At 40.5% G+C, this 22,188-nt stretch overlaps 1 protein-coding gene across 1 annotated transcript in view; it reads right to left on the bottom strand.

The window, feature by feature from the left end:
* Positions 1-802: 802 nt before the first annotated feature.
* llgl1 (LLGL scribble cell polarity complex component 1) overlaps positions 803-22,188 on the bottom strand; it is a 36,208-nt gene continuing 14,822 nt past the window's right edge. The window contains exons 3-24 of the mRNA XM_058653480.1: positions 20,315-20,396; positions 20,053-20,213; positions 19,755-19,901; positions 17,408-17,570; positions 16,670-16,805; positions 15,953-16,007; positions 15,628-15,782; positions 15,324-15,544; positions 13,641-13,708; positions 12,140-12,314; positions 10,522-10,626; positions 9,421-9,713; positions 9,103-9,253; positions 8,878-9,016; positions 8,471-8,784; positions 7,759-7,950; positions 7,587-7,659; positions 7,339-7,453; positions 6,638-6,702; positions 5,348-5,483; positions 5,175-5,257; positions 803-3,395 (exon numbers count right to left, since the gene is read on the bottom strand). Coding sequence (XP_058509463.1) covers positions 5,179-5,257; positions 5,348-5,483; positions 6,638-6,702; positions 7,339-7,453; positions 7,587-7,659; positions 7,759-7,950; positions 8,471-8,784; positions 8,878-9,016; positions 9,103-9,253; positions 9,421-9,713; positions 10,522-10,626; positions 12,140-12,314; positions 13,641-13,708; positions 15,324-15,544; positions 15,628-15,782; positions 15,953-16,007; positions 16,670-16,805; positions 17,408-17,570; positions 19,755-19,901; positions 20,053-20,213; positions 20,315-20,396 — 3,025 coding nt within the window. The 3' untranslated portion in view covers positions 803-3,395; positions 5,175-5,178. The remainder of the gene's footprint in view (positions 3,396-5,174; positions 5,258-5,347; positions 5,484-6,637; positions 6,703-7,338; positions 7,454-7,586; positions 7,660-7,758; positions 7,951-8,470; positions 8,785-8,877; positions 9,017-9,102; positions 9,254-9,420; positions 9,714-10,521; positions 10,627-12,139; positions 12,315-13,640; positions 13,709-15,323; positions 15,545-15,627; positions 15,783-15,952; positions 16,008-16,669; positions 16,806-17,407; positions 17,571-19,754; positions 19,902-20,052; positions 20,214-20,314; positions 20,397-22,188) is intronic.

Below are 22,188 nucleotides of genomic sequence, written 5' to 3'. Positions count from 1 at the left end.
GTATAGCATGTCGTCCAAAATCAGTCAAAGAAGTCCTAGTATAGCATGTCGTCCAAAATCGGTCAAAAACGTCATAGTATAGTATGTCGTCCAAAATCGGTCAAAAACGTCATAGTATAGCATGTCGTCCAAAATCGGTCAAAAATGTAATAGTATAGCATGTTGTCCAAAATCACCAAAAAATGTCATAGTATAGCTTGTCGTCCAAAATCGGTCAAAAATGTCATAGTATAGCATGTCGTCCAAAATCGGTAAAAAATGTCATAGTATAGCATGTCGTCCAAAATCACCAAAAAATGTCATAGTATAGTATGTGGTCCAAAATCGGTCAAAAACGTCATAGTATAGTATGTCGTCCAAAATCGGTCAAAAACGTCATAGTATATAGCATGTCGTCCAAAATCGGTCAAAAATGTCATAGTATAGCATGTCGTCCAAAATCGGTCGAAAACGTCATAGTATAGTATGTAGTCCAAAATCGGTCAAAAACGTCATAGTATAGTATGTGGTCCAAATTTTGAAAAAAAAGTCATCATATAATGTCGTCCAAATTTTGACAAAAAAGTCATATTATAGTATGTTGTCCAAATGTTGTTTTCGTATAGTATAGTTTAGTAGTATAGTTATACTTTTTTGTCCTACCGCGATGACATAGCCACATGTCACATACACCATTTGTTTAACAACACTCAATATGAAGGTTTGTTGGGCTCTTTCTTGTGCTGCCTTTTAATGACACACATACGCCATACTGTGTTTTGTTTTTTGTTTTTTTTGTAAATACAATTTAATACAAACCGCATGAAGAGAGTAAATCATTTTATTAACATTTTCAATTTGTTTGTCAGCCAAAAAATGCTAAGTGACCCAATTAAAACCCTACACACAAAAGTGAATCACAAAGTTGTTGTAACTGTGGAGTTAAAAAGGTAAATCATTGCCAACTGTAGCTTGAAAGGGTTAATTACCATCAACCAGGCCACCAAAAACAAGCAAACACAAGAATAAAATGCATTGAAAGTGATTCCTACCTGTTGAGCTCCATAAGTTAGTAGTGAGGTCCCTTTATTTTTGTTTGTTTTACATGTGATCAAGAAGCAAAGAATACTGAGCATTTTTTAAGCTACAACAGGTCCTAATATTTTACTATCATTGGCTTACAATTACAAACCTGTCTTCTGCAGACCTAGTATAGATAGTATTTTATATATATATATATATATAAAATTATTTTTTTAACACAGTGAAACTTAAAGAAAAGGAAGGGAGTCAACTGATGATCAAAGGTCTGCAACAAACGTCACAGAAAACCTCCTGGATGAGTCACAGTTTGTTACTTTGAGCTTTCACAAAGACTTTGCTTCACTACCTGAAAAAGTCCTGGGAAAAAAAAACAATTCTGGATAAAAGGAGAGCGGATTTAACAGAATTGAACCAATTGCATCTCATTGTTTACCTTTGTCTGACAAATTAATCCAGATTAAGGCTGGTGCAATAAGATTAAACCATTCAAATCAGCTGATAAACCGTCACAATCTAGTACATGTCAGATATTGTAACAGATTTTGCTCCCGAGTGAAAGTTTAGGAAATCAGTCAACGGTGGCTTTAAATCATCATTTGTAGCAGAACATTACAAGCTTGTGTTAAAAAGAGAAACATTTTGGGAATCTGAGGTAAAACATTTAAGGCAATAATATGAATTAAAAGTGTGTTTGCACAATCCCTTAATATTATATCAATATATGCTGTTCTTTAAACTGTATTGCAACAACGGTTGTTTCTGAATGGTCATCCAGCCCTAATCCTGATTTTAACAAACCAGCCAAAAATGAGTATAAAAGCTAAAACTTTATTCTTAACAGATAAATCATTGATGTCACATGCTCTTTATCTCTGAGGGCTTATAACTTCACTTCATACTTCCAGTGAGCAGAGTCTCATTGTTGTCAAACTTGAGAGGAAAGAAGTGTCAGTGCAGTCATGTCGTGCCACAAATCATCACTGTCCACCTCCTCCTCCTCCTCCTCCTCCCATTACACTTTCCACAGCAGCCATTTTGACAGATCACAGTGGGAAAAATCACTGGAGTAAAACACTCCATACCAAATGAACCGATTCTGAACAAACCTCCTCAGTTGCAGGGTTCATGTTGGTTCGCTGTGTCACAGTCCTGACTTACATGAACTGAACAGAGCCGTCCATCATCAGTAACTCCTGTGACACACGTTTCAAAATGGCTGCTGTACAGAATCCATCACACACCATGTTTGTAGTTGAATGAAACCAAGACATTTGCAAAAAAAAAGTGTTCCAAAAGACAATTTCACCTCATCCTAAATATCATCAGTCACTCTCAGTCCCGTCTTCTTGCCCCTCTTCTTCACTCCGTCACTTCTTTCTGTAGCTTACGTTTGTCCAGAAGCCGTATAAAACCACTCAAGTGTCAATATTTGCAGTTCAAAAACACCTTCAAATCGTTCCTTTAGTACCATGAGACAGAGACCGTGTTAAAAGCTTTCATGAAAATGTGCTTGTGTTTGACCCAGAAACCACCAGTGGATTTATTTACCCACACGACACTGGATAAGACAGTTCAACTGCCCTCACTGGCACCTTAGAGGGGGAATCATAGAAATACTATACGTATCAATATTCACATATTCAAAATACTTCATTTACTAGTCTCCATCTTCGAGCACAGAAATGCTTCATCCTTCAGCCTTTTGCTGGAAATATTCAGTTCATAACACAGGCTTATTAACATCACGTTCACTTAGTGTTAACGAGGAAGCGACAAGCACGCTTGGCAACAATTCCAGTTCCAAATGTGGAGGAAAGTCAAGGCTGAGCTGAGCTGAGCCGAGCCGAGCTGAGCACGCCTCAGAACTGTGGATAGAAAAATACCGACATGTCACAACTGAGTCTCCTGTGCACAATCAAACAGCCTTTTTCCTCCAAGGCTGAGCCACAGTCATTCATCACGACCATCTCCAGCAGCTGGGAATCACTGTGGAAACATCAGGGCAGTGGACGAATGGTCACAGAGGGCGTCGAGATGGACGGTGGACATTTGCAGCCTTTTTGATCTCGGAAGTGACAAATAATCGTGTCCAGAGTCAGAATATCCTCAGCTGGACTTTAGTGTTTTTTTCATGCAGCGGCTGATGTTACGTTTCATAAGTGGTTAGAGAAGAAGACCCTTTAGTTCTTCGAGTAGAAGAAGCCTCAACAACAGCATATTGTCTTCCTTGTCCATGGTGAGGCTGTTTGCCAGTCTGTGCCAGGCTAAGACAAGAGTGCAGAGTGCAGGCTGGAGCCTCTGCAGTGGCTGATGGGAGATAATCTGTGGTGCAGGACTGAAATCCAGTCCGTCCAGTCCACTCCTGCCCCTCCCTGTAACACAGAAATCAACATCTTTTAATTTAAGAGGAAAAAACAAAAAATCACAGTTGACCCAAAATCAAGGGAGCACATTTTCATTTGAATTCTGGGTTAAACACATTTTTGTATTTGCAGTGAAACATTAAATTATCTCTATTTTTTTTTTTAAAGTTTTGTTCACACCGACTCAAACCAACTTTGATTTATGAGCATTTATGTTCATTTTAATTTGAGAACAAGTGTTTAAATGCTTTCTCTATAGTTGTGAGGACTTCTTCTTACCATAACCATCTCAACCGCATACCTAATCCTTACACTAACCCTAACCCAAATCTAACACTAAAACCAAGTCCCTTAAACCTTTAAAACGCCCTTTGAAGTCCTGCAACAGTGGTTTTGAACTCACAGACTGATAAACACACATTTGTATTTGTAATATCAGATGACAACACTAGGGGGCAGCAGAGTTATATATTAAAAAAAAAGTCAAGCCAAAAAGTCTTGACAAATAAATAGAAGGCAAAATAAGAAAACATCACCACCTCCTTATTTAAGACTCCTGGTCGCACACATTAATGAATATATATATATATACTGTACACACACAATCCTGTGTGTTACATACAGAAAGCAGCATTTTGACTTTCTGAAGAGGGAGAGAGGAGGACAGAGAACAGAATTCATGCATTGTTTTGATTTGAACAGGCACAACAGAGACAACATGTTGAGTAATCATCTCAGACGGCCCCGTTTTCTACACTTATAAATGTAACTGTGCAACCATGTCACCATGGTAAACCACGTAACGTAATTCCAAACAAAGTGCACAGTAGCAATGTCTTGGATTGTTCTCTTCAGTTGGGCATTTTTTTGCAACAAAATGTCTTCTGTTGCCCTCATTCATGTCAAAAACAATGTGCGGCATTGTCCTCTGGTTCGTCCGTCTCCCTGTCCAAACACCCAGCTCGCCAAATACTGCCCACTGTAATTAAAACACACGCACACACACACACACACCGACTATTTACCTCACACACACCCTTACTTCAAAAACCCAAACTATCCCTTTAAAGACTACAGACACTTAATAGTGAGGTGTCTTCAAAGTGTTTTTGGTGTGTGGTAAATATGCAGTCAGAGCAGACACTTCAGTGTTGAGCTTCTCTCTTTCACACAATGTCATGATAGATGTTTGATTCTTGTCACTGAGGAAAAGTTTCCACCATGATGCTAATCTCCTCATCATCTTCTTTCCTCTCATTTCTCACATGTTAGTAACAGCTGCACGGACTGGATAATGTGGCCTGATTCACAGCAGACGCACAGTACTTTACCCTGCTGTAAGGGTGAGTTAAGGTAGATGAATTTCAACTCGTATACTGTATCTGAGAAAAGCTGGTGTAAGGGATAATAAATTAACCAAGGTCCTGTTCTGAGCTGAGCTCATTATGAAAATCTGAAAAGCACATTAATGTGTTGAGTTTCCCTCAGTGGAAATGATTTCTGCTCCACTGGCTTCTCAAAGACAGACTGGTGGGGAAAACAGAGTGGAGGGTTTGTTATTGGAATGCAGCGCTCAGACAGAACAAGCCTTTGAAGTTTGCACACTCTGGACCAGTTCCATTAGAAACAGGTGTATGTGTGTGTGTGTGTGTGTGTGTGTGTGTGTGTGTCTGTGTGAGTGTGTGTGTGCGCACAAACAGTATCTGCCTATAAGGGGAAATAAGTGAAAAAATAGGAGGAAACATCAAAGACAGTGCAACACAGGCCTCACCTGTGTTTGTTTCTTACCTGTTCAGTTGATGAGGATACCAGTCGAGCGTCCCTCCTCCTCTTTTATGTTCTTTAAGTTGTTCTCGGCTTCGTCCACAGTGCTGCGGGACACATGCACAAACCACAACTGAGTGCTGGAAAAATTAAAAGGCTAAGAATAGTGTGAGCTGTTTGTGTGTGTGTGTGCCTACGTTAGAAAGTCCCTGACGTCTTCCACAGTGAGTTCTCCAGTGGAGTCGAGGGTGAGGTCAGCACAGCTGAGGGGTGAGTCCAGTGGTGTGTCCAGGAGTGGGGAGGACAGAGAACTGGGAGATTCTTGTGTTTGGCCTGTGAAGGTAAATCGCAGAGAGTCTCCAGATCAGACCCTAACACCAGGGTTACTTAATAGAATCAAGCTGAGCAAAGTTGCACTGGGAGAGCAAATACATTCAAACACGGAAAATAACCCAATTCTGTTGGTTCTCTTTGCTCTTTGGCACAGCTTTCAGCTCATTGTGAAGGTTTTCTGGCCCACAACTTTACTATTTTGGTTCATTTTCACTGCTCACTGTGTGGCTTTTTTTTCCCTCCACACACATCGAGCTACTACCAAAGAAAAACACAGCTGGATGTGTAGATATGTCTGTTTACCATCATGTTCACAATATCACGTTTACATGGTGACAGAGCATAAAAACATCTTTTGTATAATGTGGAGGTCAGACTTTTATGAGGTCAAGTCAAGCCCTTACTTGTAAGGCTTTTTTACAAACAGTACATAGTATGTAATTAATTAAATCCTATTTCGATTTATTTAATCACTTCTTGTATTTTTTATCCAAATCATCTTATTTCTCTCTCTCTCATAAATGTGTTGTTTATTTAATTTTGCATATGGCACCTTAAATATGCCTTTGTGTATGAAAAAAAACTTTCAAAATAAAATTGCTTTACTGCCTATTATGTTCTATATTAAACCAGGAAAAAGTCATCTAGTCTCATTGAGAACAAACTCTTTTTGTACAAGAGAGAGCTGGCGACAAACATTACACTGACAATCATGATATAAAACAAACATTATAAGAAAATACAACACAATATCCAGTCAATAAACAAAAAAAAGATTACAAAGAAAGGCCTGAGAACATTAACACTGACCAGGAGTGCTGTTTTTATCATTATAATTAAACTGATTGTTTTATTTTGTAAACATGGGGGTAGTGATTCATGTCTGCATTTTAAGACATACATTACTCTGGTCACCACAACAACCACCTTTTCCTGCCCAGGAGGCAGAAGAGGCATAGTGAATGGTTACCATAGAGACCGGGGACGGGGGGGAAGCCCTGCAAGGCCTGGTTGAGGTTGAAAAAACTCCAGAAACAGAGATAGTGTGTGGGTGATGAAGGAGAATAAAGAGGGCGAGAGGAAATAAAAAAAAAAATGAAGAAAGAAAATCATGTACTGTGCATGTGTGTGTGTGTATATGTTTCCAAACCTACCCTCAGCCTGACTCATCTGGTTCTTGTGGGTTCCGTTGGCCTGTGGTTGTGTCGTCGTGCCATCACTGAGGAGACAAATCAACACATACCATTTATTTTGGCAGTAGACGGAGTAATAAGCAACAACAGTGTAAGTGTCATTTCTCTGGTTTCATGTGTGGCAGAGCTGTTGGTAAGGAACAGCAGTCCTACATTTCCTGATGTAGTATAGTGCAGGGACCACCGATGTTTACATCATTAATCATCATCTATGTATATATTCATTAACAATCATAGAGCGGGTGGAAAACAATATGTGAACCCTTCCGATTACTTGAGAGGTTGAAATAGTTTTCTCTTTTGGCAAAAATAACCTCAAACAAGGGTTTTCTGTTTTTTCAGACATGCACAGTGATCCATCTTCATGCCACAGAACAGCATCAGCTCAGGCGAATTCTGTGTGTACTTGTATTTGATACCTCTTTTTCTGGTATAAACACTGACCTTGTCAGGAGACTAAATTAGTTCAAATGGTCCAAATGAGGTAGAACCTCATTTCAGAGCTAAGATATGACTAGTGGTTAGGTTAAGGTTAGACATTAACTGGTTATGGTTGAGCTTAGCGATGACGCTTTCTTTAGGCTGTCCAAATGAGTGGAAGTCAATGCGGTGTCCCAAGAAAAACAGCTGCAATAGCCTTAATGTGTGTTTGTGTGTGATACCTGGCAGGTGTGGGGTCTAGTGGTCGGTCCAGCTGCACAGAGAAGAGCGGCTCAGTGATGACCTTAGCCGAGAGTGAGAACCTCTCATACTCAGAGGGTGAGATCAAGTAAAAGCCTGTAGGAAACAACACACAAACAATAATTAGACAGGTGAGATGTAATCATCATTAAAAAAACTGTTTATATTGTGATGCCTGTGTCAATAAAATGGTTTAAAAAAAAAAAAAAAAAAGCAATTTCCCACTCACCCTGTCCATTCTTGGTGAAAACACATGATGCAATGCCACTGATATCTTCTTTGCGAATGCAGTCGTAACGCACCTGAGGACACCAAGTACACCATTTAAAAATCCCAGTGAAAAACAGCCACGTGACAATAATACTACACAATTACAATAACAAATCCCAAGTAAACCACACCTGTGGTCGAAGACCTGGTATGTTGAAGAGGTGCATGTCTCCCATGTTGGTCAGACACACCAGTGTGTGTTCACTGTAGTCTTCCTGAGCCGTGGAGCTGAAGACCACCAGGGCAACTTTCCTCACCCGACAGCCTTCATGTGCCGTCAACTTGAATTTGGTCTTTGCGCTCACCTTGGGAAGGGAGAAGACCTGAAGAGAGAGAGATAGAGAGGGAGAGAGAGTAGGAGAACCCAAGATTTAAAATTGGATTAAATAGGATATTTTCTTTTTACACACAGTATGACATTTCTGCCACTAGGGATTTCTAGTAATAAAAGACCTATGTAGTTTGATGACACCAGGAAGCACCGGTGGATCATGGGAATTGTGTATTTGTACTTTACAACATTAATGACAAATACACACAATAAAATCTGATAAAGACCTGTTTATTTAAGCTAATTCAGGACCACTAAAATATATTATGTGTCTTGTCATTGTTAGATAATTTCATGCAGAAATGTTTGAAAAGAAATGTTATATCTTTAAAAACTCTTTAACTTTTACTGAAAAAATTTAATTCCACTACTTGACAGTAAAATAAGTGAAATGAAAGAAAAGGGACCAAACTGTCTATAGAGACAAAACAGCCCAAACTCTGTATGTCCTCATGAAATGACAAAATTTCACACTGGTAATTCAAATGCAAATAACATCTTTCAGCCTCAACCTTGAGCTGTTCCTCTGATGCAATGAGGACAGAGTGAGCGTTGGTCATATCTGGTGCAATGGCGAGGTCCTGGGAGGCTTCATATGGCTCGGGTAAAGGTTTCCCCCGGCCGTCTAACACGCAGATCGACACCACCGGGGCTCTGTGCATCAGCTGAATCTCTTTACCCAACACGGCCTCGACACACGCACTGCTCTCACTCGCTCCTCCTCGCTCACACACACGTCCTGAGCCTACGCCAGGAACCTCCAGAGCGTAGGCATACACGCTGCCCGAGTTGGTGCCAGCCCATAGCGTAGGGCCATGGTGTGTGCCTAGAGTACGAAGACAAAGAAAAAAAGTTGCTGAAATTCGTATAACTTATTGTATTGTAAACAAACCAAATTTCGACCAGTGAGTTATCGCACCATCACGCAGGAAGGTGTCAGCAAAGCAAAGACATCTGACCACTCCAGAAAGCGAGTCGTCTGCTGACCGTGGCTCAATCCTCCGCTGTATTGGAGCCACGTCCTCCTGCTCTGCCAAAGCAGCATTGGCCTCTTGTACCTGCACATGGACGATCATAAAATTCAGAAATCAATTCAGCCTTTATGTTCCGTGCTCTTATTACAACCAAGAGCAAAGTAACTTACCTTGCTAATAGGTGTGGCGATGGCGCGTTTCTTCCCCGACACCCTGCTCTTGCGGATGCGTCTGAAGCTTTGCCGTAAAGATTTTTTCAAGGACTTGACTCTGGACAGTGGGCCCTCCATCGCTAATGAGTCATTAGGGTGCAGGGTACATCTGCAGAGAAGCAGAGTGTAAGCATTATTCTGGCCTTTCCTCAGAATAGAAAAGTAGCAGGAAGAGAAGGGTAACAAGGCAGAGTATAAACCCTAAAAAATCTATTATTTGAGGGTAAACAGGTGAATGATTATTAATATTCTAAACTGCAACAGTGTGTCTCTCACCTTGCAAGCACAGCATTCCGTCTGTGATAGTCAAACAAGCCAAATCCATGACTCGTCCCAAAGGCGATCAGGTTCCACTCTGCGTGCAGCGCCACGGCTGTAACGGAGGCTGGGGGCAGGCATTGCACCAGCACCAGTGGCTGGAAGCCTGGAGGGAAAGGAGCAGGTTTGAGACGCTGCTCCAGTCTGTCGTGACCCTTCCAGGTGAAGCCCTCCCTGTCCTGCAGCAGATCGACCACCGAGACGTCCACAAAGTGGTCCGATCGCTCGTCATTCAAACCCATCACTATCACCTGGAGAGATTAAGTGGGGAAATATCCGTTAATCATCAGTTCTGCTGAATTTCAGAAGCATGTAACAGCAAATATGATGACGGCGCAGGTTTTTAAACTATTAGCACATTAAAAAATCTGCAGTCTGAAGTCAGAACTCCATTTATTTACTGTGAGGTGAGGTTTTAACAGCATGCACCTTTTAAGTGCAGCAGAACCTGAGCATCCACTTAGCGGAGTGTAGCAAGCAGAGTGTTTCTAAACATGGTGTAGTATTTGTCAATATTCATGACATATTGAAAGATGAATGCTTAAGTTTTAAGATCCTTTGACCTCTTCTCTAGCCCCACTATCAGTCAGGAACACATTCTTGGTCCAGTTTGACCCTAAGACAAAATGTCAGCTTTACAAAAAGATTCGCATTGGTGAGATAACGCTTTGCCCACTTATGTAGGATTCCATAAAGTAATATAGTTTTTACCCCTGAAGATTTTCCTGGTGTGTTGCCATCAAGGACAAAAAATACCATTAATATTAAGGTTGTAGTAGCAAATCTACTTCTTTAATCCTTTATTAACCTTCGTTCCTACAGAGAAAGCAAACAATGCAGTATATTATATACACATACTGTACATACACTGGTCTTTATTATCAGATGTTTGTGTTTTAACACCTGCATCTTTTTTAGTGTGTTGTACTTCAGTTTACAAAGCTTGATGACAGTAAACCAAGCTAAAATTCAAGATTTGTATTTTAGCTTTTAAACCATTTAAAACAAGGGAAAGTGACTAGTACTGTACTAATGTGTGTACTGTATGTGCATCTTTACCTGTCCAGCAGTGCCAGCCACCACCAGCTTGTTGCTGTATTTACACAAACTGATCTTCTGGATGCCCAGCCTGGGGTCATCGCTGTACGGGTCGAAACAGCCCACCTATACAAACACACACACACACACACACACACACACACACACACACACACACACACACACAAGCTGGAAATTAGCTGGATATGCAGATAGAAATTCATGCATAGACTTGTTTATTGTGGTCTGTGTATCAGCATCCTGCTCCATTTAACCGTTTAACTTTAACTTAATTTCAGCTGAGTGTTACCATCACACAGTTTAAAACATTTGATGTGCATTAAGGGAAAAGTAGTGTAATGCAGTGAGACCAAGCCATTTGCTATTGATGGTACTGCAGCAAAGAAATCGCCAAAATATACGCCAGCTAATTCAGAGGCACATGATCTGCAAACAATCATTAGTGACAGTGTGAAAAACACTATGCAAAGTTACACCAAAACTGAAACCAAAGGTCCTGATGCATATTTTCTTCTAAACTATTTTCCTTTTCCCAAAACTTAAAAAAAAAGCATTGTCTCATTCCGAATACCTATCTAGACAGGCCATAAACATATTGAGTTCATGCTGATTAATGTCAAAAAGATGTCCATGAGAAGGTCTGCTGGTTCTGACTCGACAGCAGCTCCTCTCCTCGTAATCTCTGCCATATGCCAGGACAATCCCCCGTTTCCCCTCATACATACTCAGCTAAACATGTGCATTAATCTGTCTCTCTCACACACAGTAGGAATTCCAAAAGAATCCTCTCTTGCATTTGTACGGGAGCCGTATCTTGGCAGAACAGGGAACAGGAGAAGTTGGTCACTAACACACATACACATAGAAAGAGTGGGCTGATTGATCTGGTTTTCATTACTGGGTAGAAAAAAAAAAGGAAAGGCTCTTCATCCCATATGAGGGCCACATTCCTGAGCACGCAGCTCTGTTACCACAGGATACATGAGGGAAGGTGGACCGAGGGGTGAATAGGAAGAAAAGAAGAGAGTTAAAGGGAAAAACAAAACAGGCTTAAGAGGGTGTGTGTGTGTGTGTGTGTGTGAGAGAGTGTGACCAATTCAATTTAATGTGACAAGAAGATGAGCTGCAAATATAATAAATACATTTTTGTTCCCAGATGCTATAGCATACATTTTTTTTGGACATCAATCTAGACTGTGAAGCCAGTTTATTCAATTTCAATTGAGTGTGTTTTTGCTTCAGCATGTGCAGAAGCTGAGCAGCTCAGCCACATTCCCCTTCAAAACATCAAGTTTTGCCTCTCAATGCTGAATCATTGCATTTAAATAGAATTCTGTGCAGACCCTTTAAACAGGATCTGACTGCGGTTCTTTCAGAGACAAGTTTTAATAAGAGGAACAATGGGGTGGGTCTGTCTGAAAACCAAAAACATGAGAGGAACCAGATGGGAAAATTAGGCCACGGATGTAGCATTACTGGACCGGAGTGTGTGTATAAAACACATTTTATATCCCACAGCCAGTAAAACACAACCTCCCACCTGATCTAAGCAGAGGGTTTAACCCTTGTATCTTTGCCTCCTTTAGCCTCTTCGCATCCACAGCTCCTTAGTTCTCACCTTCCTGAAGGGAGGCCATTCCTCTTCCTGCTGCATGTCGGGGTCATTGCCTGGGTCATGAGGGTCATCACAAGGGTCACAGTCGGTGTGAAAGACGTTGGCTGTGCCGAGTTTGTACAGTGGAGTAAGAGCAACACCTGACGCATCCCAGAAGCGAACAGTCCCGTCCTCGTGTCTGTAAACACCGGCGATTAAAAGAAATATTAACACAAAAATACAATAATCATTTAAAGGCAAGACAAGGCATTTTAGTGCTGCATCACTTATGAATTAGTAGGTTGCGTATGTGTATGAAGTTGCAAAACAAAACATAAATAAAACCAAGTCTACAGCAACGTTGTGGCTGGATATTGTCCGATACAGATGCTAATCTTTAGAAACCAGTGTAGTGGCTGACAGATATATGATGCCAATTGTTTGACCAATTTTTTCACCACATCTGATAAAATATAAGAGTTAAACAATGAAAACTTGAAAAATAACATTTATTGAACAACAAGTCATAGTTTGTCTCTCAGAATTGCATTTTGTGTGTACTTTGTTTCACATTTTAAAAATTATCTCTCAACTTGATGAAACAACCGTTGTCAAATTGGTGAGTTATTTTAAACTTCTGAGAACAAACTTAGTATAGCCTTATAAGTTATAAGGCTCTCTAGTCTGTATATAAGCAGGAGAGCTTTCATGCAACATTCTCCCAGTGACAATGATGTTTCTTATGTGCCGTTGTTCAACAGATATGATATACTCTCCATGTTTAGCATTTTAACCTGTTAGAATCATGACCATCTGTACTACTACGCTACACGCTGCCAGTGAGAAGTCACATACTCCTAATATTTGGTTAAATGCCTTCTGTACAAGCCTGAGGTGGCAGTGTTGTAATTCGGAGTTGCCTCAACTGGTTCAGCAACGTTATATGCCCAGATAATTAGATCAGCTCACTACCTAATTATACTGAATGAGCAGGTGTTTACAGGCACAATTCTAAGATGATAACGTCGGGAATCATAGGGCTCAAATTAGGGAAGACTCCGGAGACCAGGCCTTAATCTCACTGAGAAGTTTTGGGATGTGTTGAAGACTTCACAGAGTTGTCCAACTCCATCATAAATACAAGAGCTTGGCAATTTATTTTTTTCACTAAAACTTCAGCCCATCCAGCTGTTTTTCTCTTCTTACTTTATGTGGTTGTTTCTCACTGGACTAAATTAGCCCAACAGCTGTAGTAAACAACTGCTGCCAGTTGTGACAGGCTTTTTTATTGTTAAGGTGATGATAACAAGTTCAGGTTTAAGTACATATCACATAAAGATCTAGAGTTACCCAGCATTTACATGTGGTTCAGTTTAGAAACATCTCCATGCAGCTTTGAGTCACTTCAATTACTAGAAAGTATCCTATTTGTGCCAAGAAATAAAAGAAAGAAAACTGGATGCACCTGCAGTGTGGATGTCATCTGTGTTTATATGTGTACATGAGTGTGTGTATGTTTAAATACCCTGTCAGCAGCAGCTCTTGGTGTTTGGGTGGAGGAGCCAGGTTTTTCCCTCCACATATGGGCCAAATCTGCACAAACAAAGATTAGAGAAGAATTTCAAAAAAAAAAGCTGCGAAGAAGAGAAAATAAATCAAAATTTTGATCTCAACAGCCTGAGCCTTTCATTTTTACCAGGAACCCAGCTCAAAATATACTTTTCATTTTAAGCTTTACCCATCTAAATATCAAGAACAACAAGGAAAGATGTTCTACTGAAACAGGATATAGAGGAGACAGACTAACCGAACATGTCACTTTGTTTACCTGACTGCTGTTAAAAAATGTTAAAACCTAAAACTTATTGTACTAACTCTGTTTTCAGGGAGAGAGAATAGTTTATAAATTCAAACTTTGCTGGTTCTATGTTCTTTTGAGGTTCTTTTTTTTTTTTTTTTTTTACTTAAAGCTGCAGTGCGCAAGTTTAAATTGTGTTTGTTGTTGCAGAAACAATGCAACATTATTTATATGTAGAGTCCTTAATCTGAAAACAGTTCCTGTCAAGCAAAACTATCAGATCTGACTGATGGAGCATGTGTGTGTATACAGCACCAGCAAAGAGGTGTCCACGGGCAAGAAGTTTGAATCCTAACAAACGGCTAAGTTTTTTGCAGCGCAGAATGTCACTGGGTGATACATGACCTATAAACACTGCTATAAGAGTTAATAGACTTAATTAGTATTGTGAGACTTTTGTTTATAGTCTAGTTGAATATTTAGCCTTTCTGATGCTACAGTATGGTTACACCAATTATTTGTATTGCATGGAAAAGGAAAAAAAACATGCAGTTACTCCTTAAGTCCTAGTGCCAAGCCTGGACATTAGACACAGCCATGCCCAGATGAATAAACATGTAAAAATTAAAAAAAAAAAGCCCCCGAACTGACAGTGTGTCTGTTGACTTCCACAGAGCCAACAGCAGTCTCGCTGATTTGACCCTGCACAGAAGACACAGGCAGCCAGGATTTACAAGCACATCAGCTGTGTGTTTGTATAATCCACTGCTGATCAAACGGCTTATCTGAGCGGCAAAGCCTTTAACTGCCTACACCTGCTCTCACAGTTCACACAACAGCAGCAGGATGATTGGTCACACTCTCTTGTATTTGTGGAGCTGCCAGACTGTAAGCTAAGATGAACAAGCAACATGAGTAATAACATTGTATCATTGGATCACATGGATCGGTTTCACTTCACTTATTTTGTTCTTGACTGGTGCTGATAGCTACATTAGAGCATGAACAGATTGGCTATTAAACCTACTCTATTTAAGGTGTTCTCAGGTTAAGTTGCTTACATGCATCTTGGATTTCCTGTAATTGAATATTCCTACTAACATGAATAAACCAATTCACTCAGGGATTTAAGCCAACAACTAGAGCAATTCAGTAACTGAAATCAAAAGCTGATGATGTCACCAACAAACTTCTTTTCTAAACACAAAGGGATAAGTTTTTGGTGATGCGTTACCACTAAAGGCCCTCTCTTATTCACTGAAATTCTGTCTATTTCCCAAATTCACTTCTACCTTTCTACCTTCAAAAACTTAAAGTTTTAATGCAATATTTAAAGACTCAATTTTGGTGTAAAGATAAAGAAAGACAACAGTGTAACTAATTTTATAGTGTTTCATGTGTGCTGCTCACTTTGTTTGTACGTTGGCAGCCCTGCTGTGCTTTGCCAGCACTGACCACCCTCTCCCACAGTTTAGGAGGGACACTGGAGATGTGGCAGGAGCAGGTGATGGCTGAAGAGTGGAGTGGGGCCAAGTAAGGAGTGGGCAGAGTGGGCCACCCCGGGGTCTGGAGGTCAACCACGACCAGTTCCTCCTCTAGTAGCACAACCAATGCCGAGGGGTCATCGAACTCTGTGAGAATGAGTGAGAGAAGACAGATTGTGGGTTGATCTTTCTGAAAAAGTAAATGCAGCAAATAACTTAAGTATACTAACCTTTCTCCTGCTCCGTGCAGTGGACAGTAAAGAAGTCAATGACTCGGGATGTGAAGTCGAGAGTGACATGGTCCTTGTCCTGCTGAATGGTCAGACAGTGGCGGTCACCGTAGCTGGCTCTGGGCATCCCTCCACTGTATAACAGCACGGGAGAACTGGAGCGAAGCACACAGAGAAGTTTGAAAGCTGAATTTCAGGTTCATTTCTGAGTCAACACAGCAAGGCAATATGAGCAATTGCAATTTTAGTTTTCCTTTTCTTTCATTTGAAGTTTATAAATAAGGGAGACGAACAACTACCCTCATAAGTGAAAAATACATCTCACCCCATCTGTGTTGTCCTCCACAGGATCTTACTGATGGCCTTGCAGGGAAATGGACCTAGGAGAGAAAATATGAAGAGAGAAATCATACTTATAAGCATTCAGAGATTATAACAAAAAGAGGCAAGAGGAAAAAACATACTAGTTAGCATAAGCGGAAGCATTTAGAGCTTTAACTTTCAGAAAATATTTAGAAAGATCATCTCTGTGTGGATCAATGGTGTGCTACCAGAACAAGCAAAACAAGCTGCACTGGACTGGTTAAAGCTAATACAATTTAACCTTTTATTCTCCTCCATATACAGAACAGCATTCTGTCCCATTAATGATCTGGTACTACACATATTATTATACACGTGACAGGTGTGAATGTATGTGGAAACTGTATTGTTGTTGTTTGACTGCGAGCCGTTAAAGTCAACATGCACCACCGGTGTTTATCCACTAAAAAAAAAAAACTTGACTGAACATAGACCTCCCATAATGAAAGACCCTAACTCTCACCCTAACAGCAAGCCACTATGAGTCGCAATAAATCACCAGCCAGAGCTCATGCTGCCATTGTCAAACACTGAACATTCATCTTTTGTGCAAAACCACCACGTCTAACAGACTAGGATGACAATATGTTCAAGCAGGCTTTAAACCGATATATAATCTGGGAAACACAAACGTTATAGAGTATGCGTTTATGTATGTGCGTGTGTGTGCATTTCTCACCATATGGGATGCTGGAGGACACTGGCTGGTGGTTGTAGGTGTTGCCACTGGTAACAGGCCACACAGAGTAGCCCCCGTCGTTATGGGAGCTGACAAACAACTTTCCGGAGCGTTCCCACACAAGGCTCTCCAACTGCTGCAGAGGAATTCACACACAAGTATATGGAGAGCCATTAGACCAGGTAGTATGGAAGTGGAATTGGAGCTAATGCATATAAATGACTGAGTCACCGTTGTAACTGGCTGAGACCTGAGGCAATGTTACTCAATGTAGTTCACTGAAAATAAAGTACATCAGTGTCCACAAGAGGTGGGCAAGATATATCGTCTACTCTAAGATAATATCGTGATTGTTGTTTTAAAGACATGCAAAAGTATTTAAATGATTTTGCAAAAACCAATGGTCCAATAAAACTCAGCAGCAGAAACCCTCCTTGCTGCTGAAGTGAGCAAGACTCAGTGTCACATGACCACTAGTGGGCCTACGTAATCACATGGCCTTTCAACATTCAATGTTTCTACACTGTAGTTCAGTTATAAGTCTTTGAATTTAAACATGAATGCTTACGTTTAAGAAAATAACTATTGTTTTCCTGAAATATTGTGTCAAAAAATTAAAGGATATTGACTCTTTATATTTATCATCAAAATCCCCCCCAAAAAATTGAGCTTTCATTTTTTGGCCATATCACCCACCCCGAGTGTGCACACAACTTAACTCTGAACCAAACCACGTACCTGCTTTCCCAGGAAGAGCTGGTCAGCATGGCGAGTGTTCAGGTCCCACAGGACCACCAGCCCTCGACTGTAGCCGATCAGAATCTTCCCTGGCTGCTGAGGATGTTCCTGAAGAGATTCCACAGGCCCTAAAGATTTCCCACATCTGTAGTCGTCTGGCAGGCTGCAGAGGAAAATACAAAAAAATTAAATAATCACTGCAATTCTGTATGTGACAGGTTACAACAGCATGCACCTAAACAAACACTTGCGTTTGTGAAGGGCTAAATGATTACTTTATTAATACTGCATTCTCACAAACCCTGCCTTAGTGATAGAATTGTATAATATTGATGTATATTATGCATATTAATAACTACAAAAAAAAAAAACTTTGCAAGCAAATAACATAGAATAATCTAGAAAGGGTTACAACTAGTAGAATTTAATCAAAAGAGAGCACAAAACATCTGCAGCAGGCTGCTCCAATAACAACAACTAATACTAGTCAAATCAGCACCAAGCTGGAGCTGAGTTGCTGGAGCTTGTGAAGTAAACATTCCTCGGAGACAGCAGAGGAATGTAGAACAGGACACACCCTCAAGATGTCAGAGGATTCCCTCAGAGACGGACAGGGAGAAGACAGAGACTGAATCACATGAAGCAAACAACAAAAGGAGGAAAGGAGGAAAGGGGGGGAAAAGGATTGGAGAGCTTTATGGATTCTTAGTTGTGGATGAGTGAAAACACACACAGAAAATGGTGGTGGGGTTCACTGAAAAATCACAGGGGCAGAAACACTTGCAACAAAGCATTTCAATGTCTCCGTCTCTGCGTTCACAAGTATTTTCAGGGACTCCAGCATCCAGCTACAGAGGCCCGGTGATGAGCCCATGTGTGTGTGTGTGTGTGTGTGTGTGTGTGCGTGTGTGTGTTTGAGTTTTCATTGGAGAAACAGCTGAAACTCTTCCCCAGCCGGAACACCACAGTTTGGCCGCCGGTACAAAGGCCCACTGTCTAAAAACTCCCCTCCTCTGCGAACACGTGAACACACACACAAAACCTTATCAGGGCTCTCGTTAAGCCTCAGTTCTGCCCATTTCCCTAAACAAGTCTAGTTAATGAGGGGTTCGGCTAAACAGTCAGACAGTCACAGCAGAAAAAAGGAAACACAACAGAGGCACTATGATGCTCTGCCAAAGTATCAACACAGGAATGTTGTGAAGAATGCAAAAAGCATTAAAAATGAAAAAATATAAAATGTAGCATATCTATAAATAAAACAAAATGAAATTAAACACTGAATAATGCACGGTTTCAAATGAGTTTGGGCACACTATGTTTCCATGATAAGTGCACATTGCCAGTTAATCCTTGGGATACACGTCTGTGCACTAACACCACAATGTTTTTCTTCAGTTCGGTCTGCTGAACTTTCATGCATGGCTCCCCAGGAGTGTATGAACATTGGGGGCTGAAGAAGATCAACACTTGACAGTGCTCTCTCTTACCCTGTAGATGTTGGTCTATTTAAAACCACCGTTTTCTCTTTTGTTTATGTGGTTTTCTAGTGTTTCGGCATTTTACAGTGTGTGTCCTTCACCACATTGTGTGAGTTTGCAGTGTTTCACCAGATCACACAGCCTATTGTGTGAGGTTTTAACCTCCTGGAAACTTATTTGTCATATTAAATATTTATGTATAATTAGGATTCTAATAAGGAAAAATATAGCGTTATTTTTTTCATGTTTAACTCATTAACTCGCTTCATGGGGATAGTGTGGGAGCAGATTGATTAAAACTGACTGACAGCAAAAATAGTCACATTTTATCATGATGTAGTATGTGACATCCCCCTTTTTGTCAGAGAGTCAACACAACAGTTTTACTTCATACATCACATCCATAAAACTTGTTCGTATCAAACTAGGACTAAAAATATTGTTCTTTGAATTTACGGCATGTGTTGTCTCTCACTCCCTTTCCTCCTCTCCAATAATGGTGTACAGTGTACTGTTTTATCAAGGTCCCTGAACCACATGACCCTGACCTGCCCTGCTGTTTTTGGGGTCAACGAGGAAACTCGTCTCCACATGCATGCATCTGACCTGCTCAGCTGGAGCTGAGTGGAGGAAACAAGAGTGTTTTCAGGAAAGACATACTGTGAGTTGGATAAAGACAAAAGAGGAAGAGAGTTTTCAGCAGAGAAAGGGAGGATTACTAATGAATAATTATGTGAGCTAAACACTGAATACTTCTCAATTTAATAAACTTCCAAAAAAATAATTTCATTTAAACTTTTTGATCTATCCATTAAGTTTAGTTTGGTTTTAGTTTAGTCATTAATGCATTAATGTGACAGACTCACCTCTGTGTGATGTGATCCTGAAGCAGTGTGTGGTCATCTTTCAGCAAGAGGTGGGGCAACTGCAGGAAGTACACGCCCCCTCCCTCTGTTCCAATGCAGAGCAGATCACACGACCTCCGCAAGAGGAGGACAGTCACCCGAGTGACACTGGGAAGAGAAAGAAGTTACAGTGACATCTGAATTATATACATGTATAATTTGAATGAGGTGGCACAGTGATACAGCCTCATAGAACCCCCCCCCCCCCAGCCTCAAAATTTAATAATATCTATAGAACATTTAACAGACTCTAATATACCTGCAGCTCTCAATGCCAGGTCTGCCAGGGAGGCTGTAGTTGTCCACTTCTTGGAGAGAGACCCCAACTTCTTTCTTAACTCCTCCCACTTCTCTGGGAGTCCCTGGCACCAGCTCCCACAGGTGAATCGTGTTATCATCCAGCAGTGACAGCAGACGACCCTACGACCGGTCAAGTCAAACATTATCATCCAACATCAGTTTCAGTTCCAGTTTATAAGAGACTTACAATACACATTAACGGCAGTGGATGTGCAGCTCACCTGTCCAGGCAGGAAGTGAATCTGTGTAACTGTAGCGGTGTCTCTGTGTAGTCCAGTGAACTCCACACCAGGGGCTCCATAACTGCGAGGATTCCGTCAAGGAAATGTACAGAAAACCTACAGCCCCATCAACCAGCAGGATGTGGGGTATAGTGCATGAAATGTGCTTCTGTTGTGTTCTCAATTAACTATTTTATCAAAGTTTTAAACGTATAACAATCCATAGTTAAGCAAAACATGTACATATACAGATACCTTGGCACAAATGGTTAACTTATAAATTAGCAATACTCAACATAATTTTTATTCTGGAAGCCATAAGTAAAAATAGTCACTTCATTGGTAATTACACCTTATCAATGGACATATTTTGATGACATGTGTTTTTAAATCTGTTTATTCTTGTTGTGTTTTTGTAATCCAGTAATGTAAGACTTGTATGTGGATGCGCCCTTTGGGGAAGAATAAATCATTTTTGAATTCAAAAAGGCCGTTTACAGTTGTTAACGTTAAGACTTTCTTGTTCATGAGTTTAATGATAATTCCTGATTACAATACTTTATTTCAAACACATCCCCTAAAACCTTATTCTTTTTTGTGCGCAATTCCTGAGCTCACAATTCTCAAAGCTGCAGTCCACTATTTTACTTGACACTATGTGTCAAGTGCAGTGCCAGTGTTGCCAAGATAAGCACTTTAGACTCCCACTATGATTTTCACACATGCATTTTAGGTAGGACAAAGCCTCTTGGATGAGAGGGTGAATGAGAATCTACACAGATATGGAATGGTGGAAATAGGGTAAAAAGTACAGACCAAAGGTCATGTCTGACTGTGAGGAAGCTCATGGACTTCACAGGGACCAGACACAGAAAGCACTAGTCTACACCAACTGTATTTTAATGTCTCCTCCAGACACACATACCATGTAATAAAATGTTAAGACGGTGTTGACACACACTAGTGACAGCTCAGCATCATCGACAGTTTACCACAGACACACACACTGGCAGGCAGAAAGGAATATCTTAAGCATCAACACTTTAGCCAAAACATTTTCTCTTTAAGTAGCATTAAAACGTGTGGCTGCCTAGGAGGACTGAGATCAAGTCTATGAACACAGTTAAAAGTGGTAATTCTGAGCTGTAAAGCAGAACAAACATACTCTTAAGTTGTAATAGCAGGGGAGGAATCAGAACTCTATAACAAAGCTCTTAGCAATTACCAACACCAGATGACGCAGATGCTCAGAACCACCGCTCTCCAAGTGTGAATCTGTATAATCAGCAGCAATCTTCACAGAGATCGTCCTTTGTTAGCCCCGTAAATGAAGCTGAGCTGATACAATAAAGACTGCTCTCAAGAACTGTGACGCCAAGTACACAACTAGGCTAAATTTGACTAAACCGTGAATTACCGCACACCCAGACACTAGCAGGGACCCACACACACACAGTTTACATAAGCCTGCTGGAATGTGGGTTAAAATGCAGGAAATCTAAGAGAGAGAATTTGTATACAGTGTGCAGAGATGCTTCTTTATATTCCTACCACCCTCATCTTCATTATTCTGTTATCCGTGGAAAAAAAAATATAATGTAAATATTAGAAAATATCATAACTAGACGAATGCTTTCCTCTTTCGTTTATGTTCCTGATTTTACTTTATCAGATTTGGACATTCCTCACATTCTCAGCAGGGAGAATAAAAATTTCAAATCCAGTTATTTTCATTTCTCCTTTTCTCTGTTTTCCCTCTTTGTCCCTGCACTCTGCACGACAGCCAGGAAATCGTGAAGCCAGTGATGTTCCCTCGACACCATTCTACACTTTTACTTTAACCTCGCTCTCCAAGAATGAAATCCCTCCCTGTC

This window comes from Solea solea, chromosome 16 (genome assembly GCF_958295425.1).
Source record: "Solea solea chromosome 16, fSolSol10.1, whole genome shotgun sequence".
NCBI lineage: Eukaryota > Metazoa > Chordata > Actinopteri > Pleuronectiformes > Soleidae > Solea > Solea solea.
Note: the sequence above shows the minus strand (reverse complement) of the source record. Positions and strands in the feature narration are given on the sequence as shown.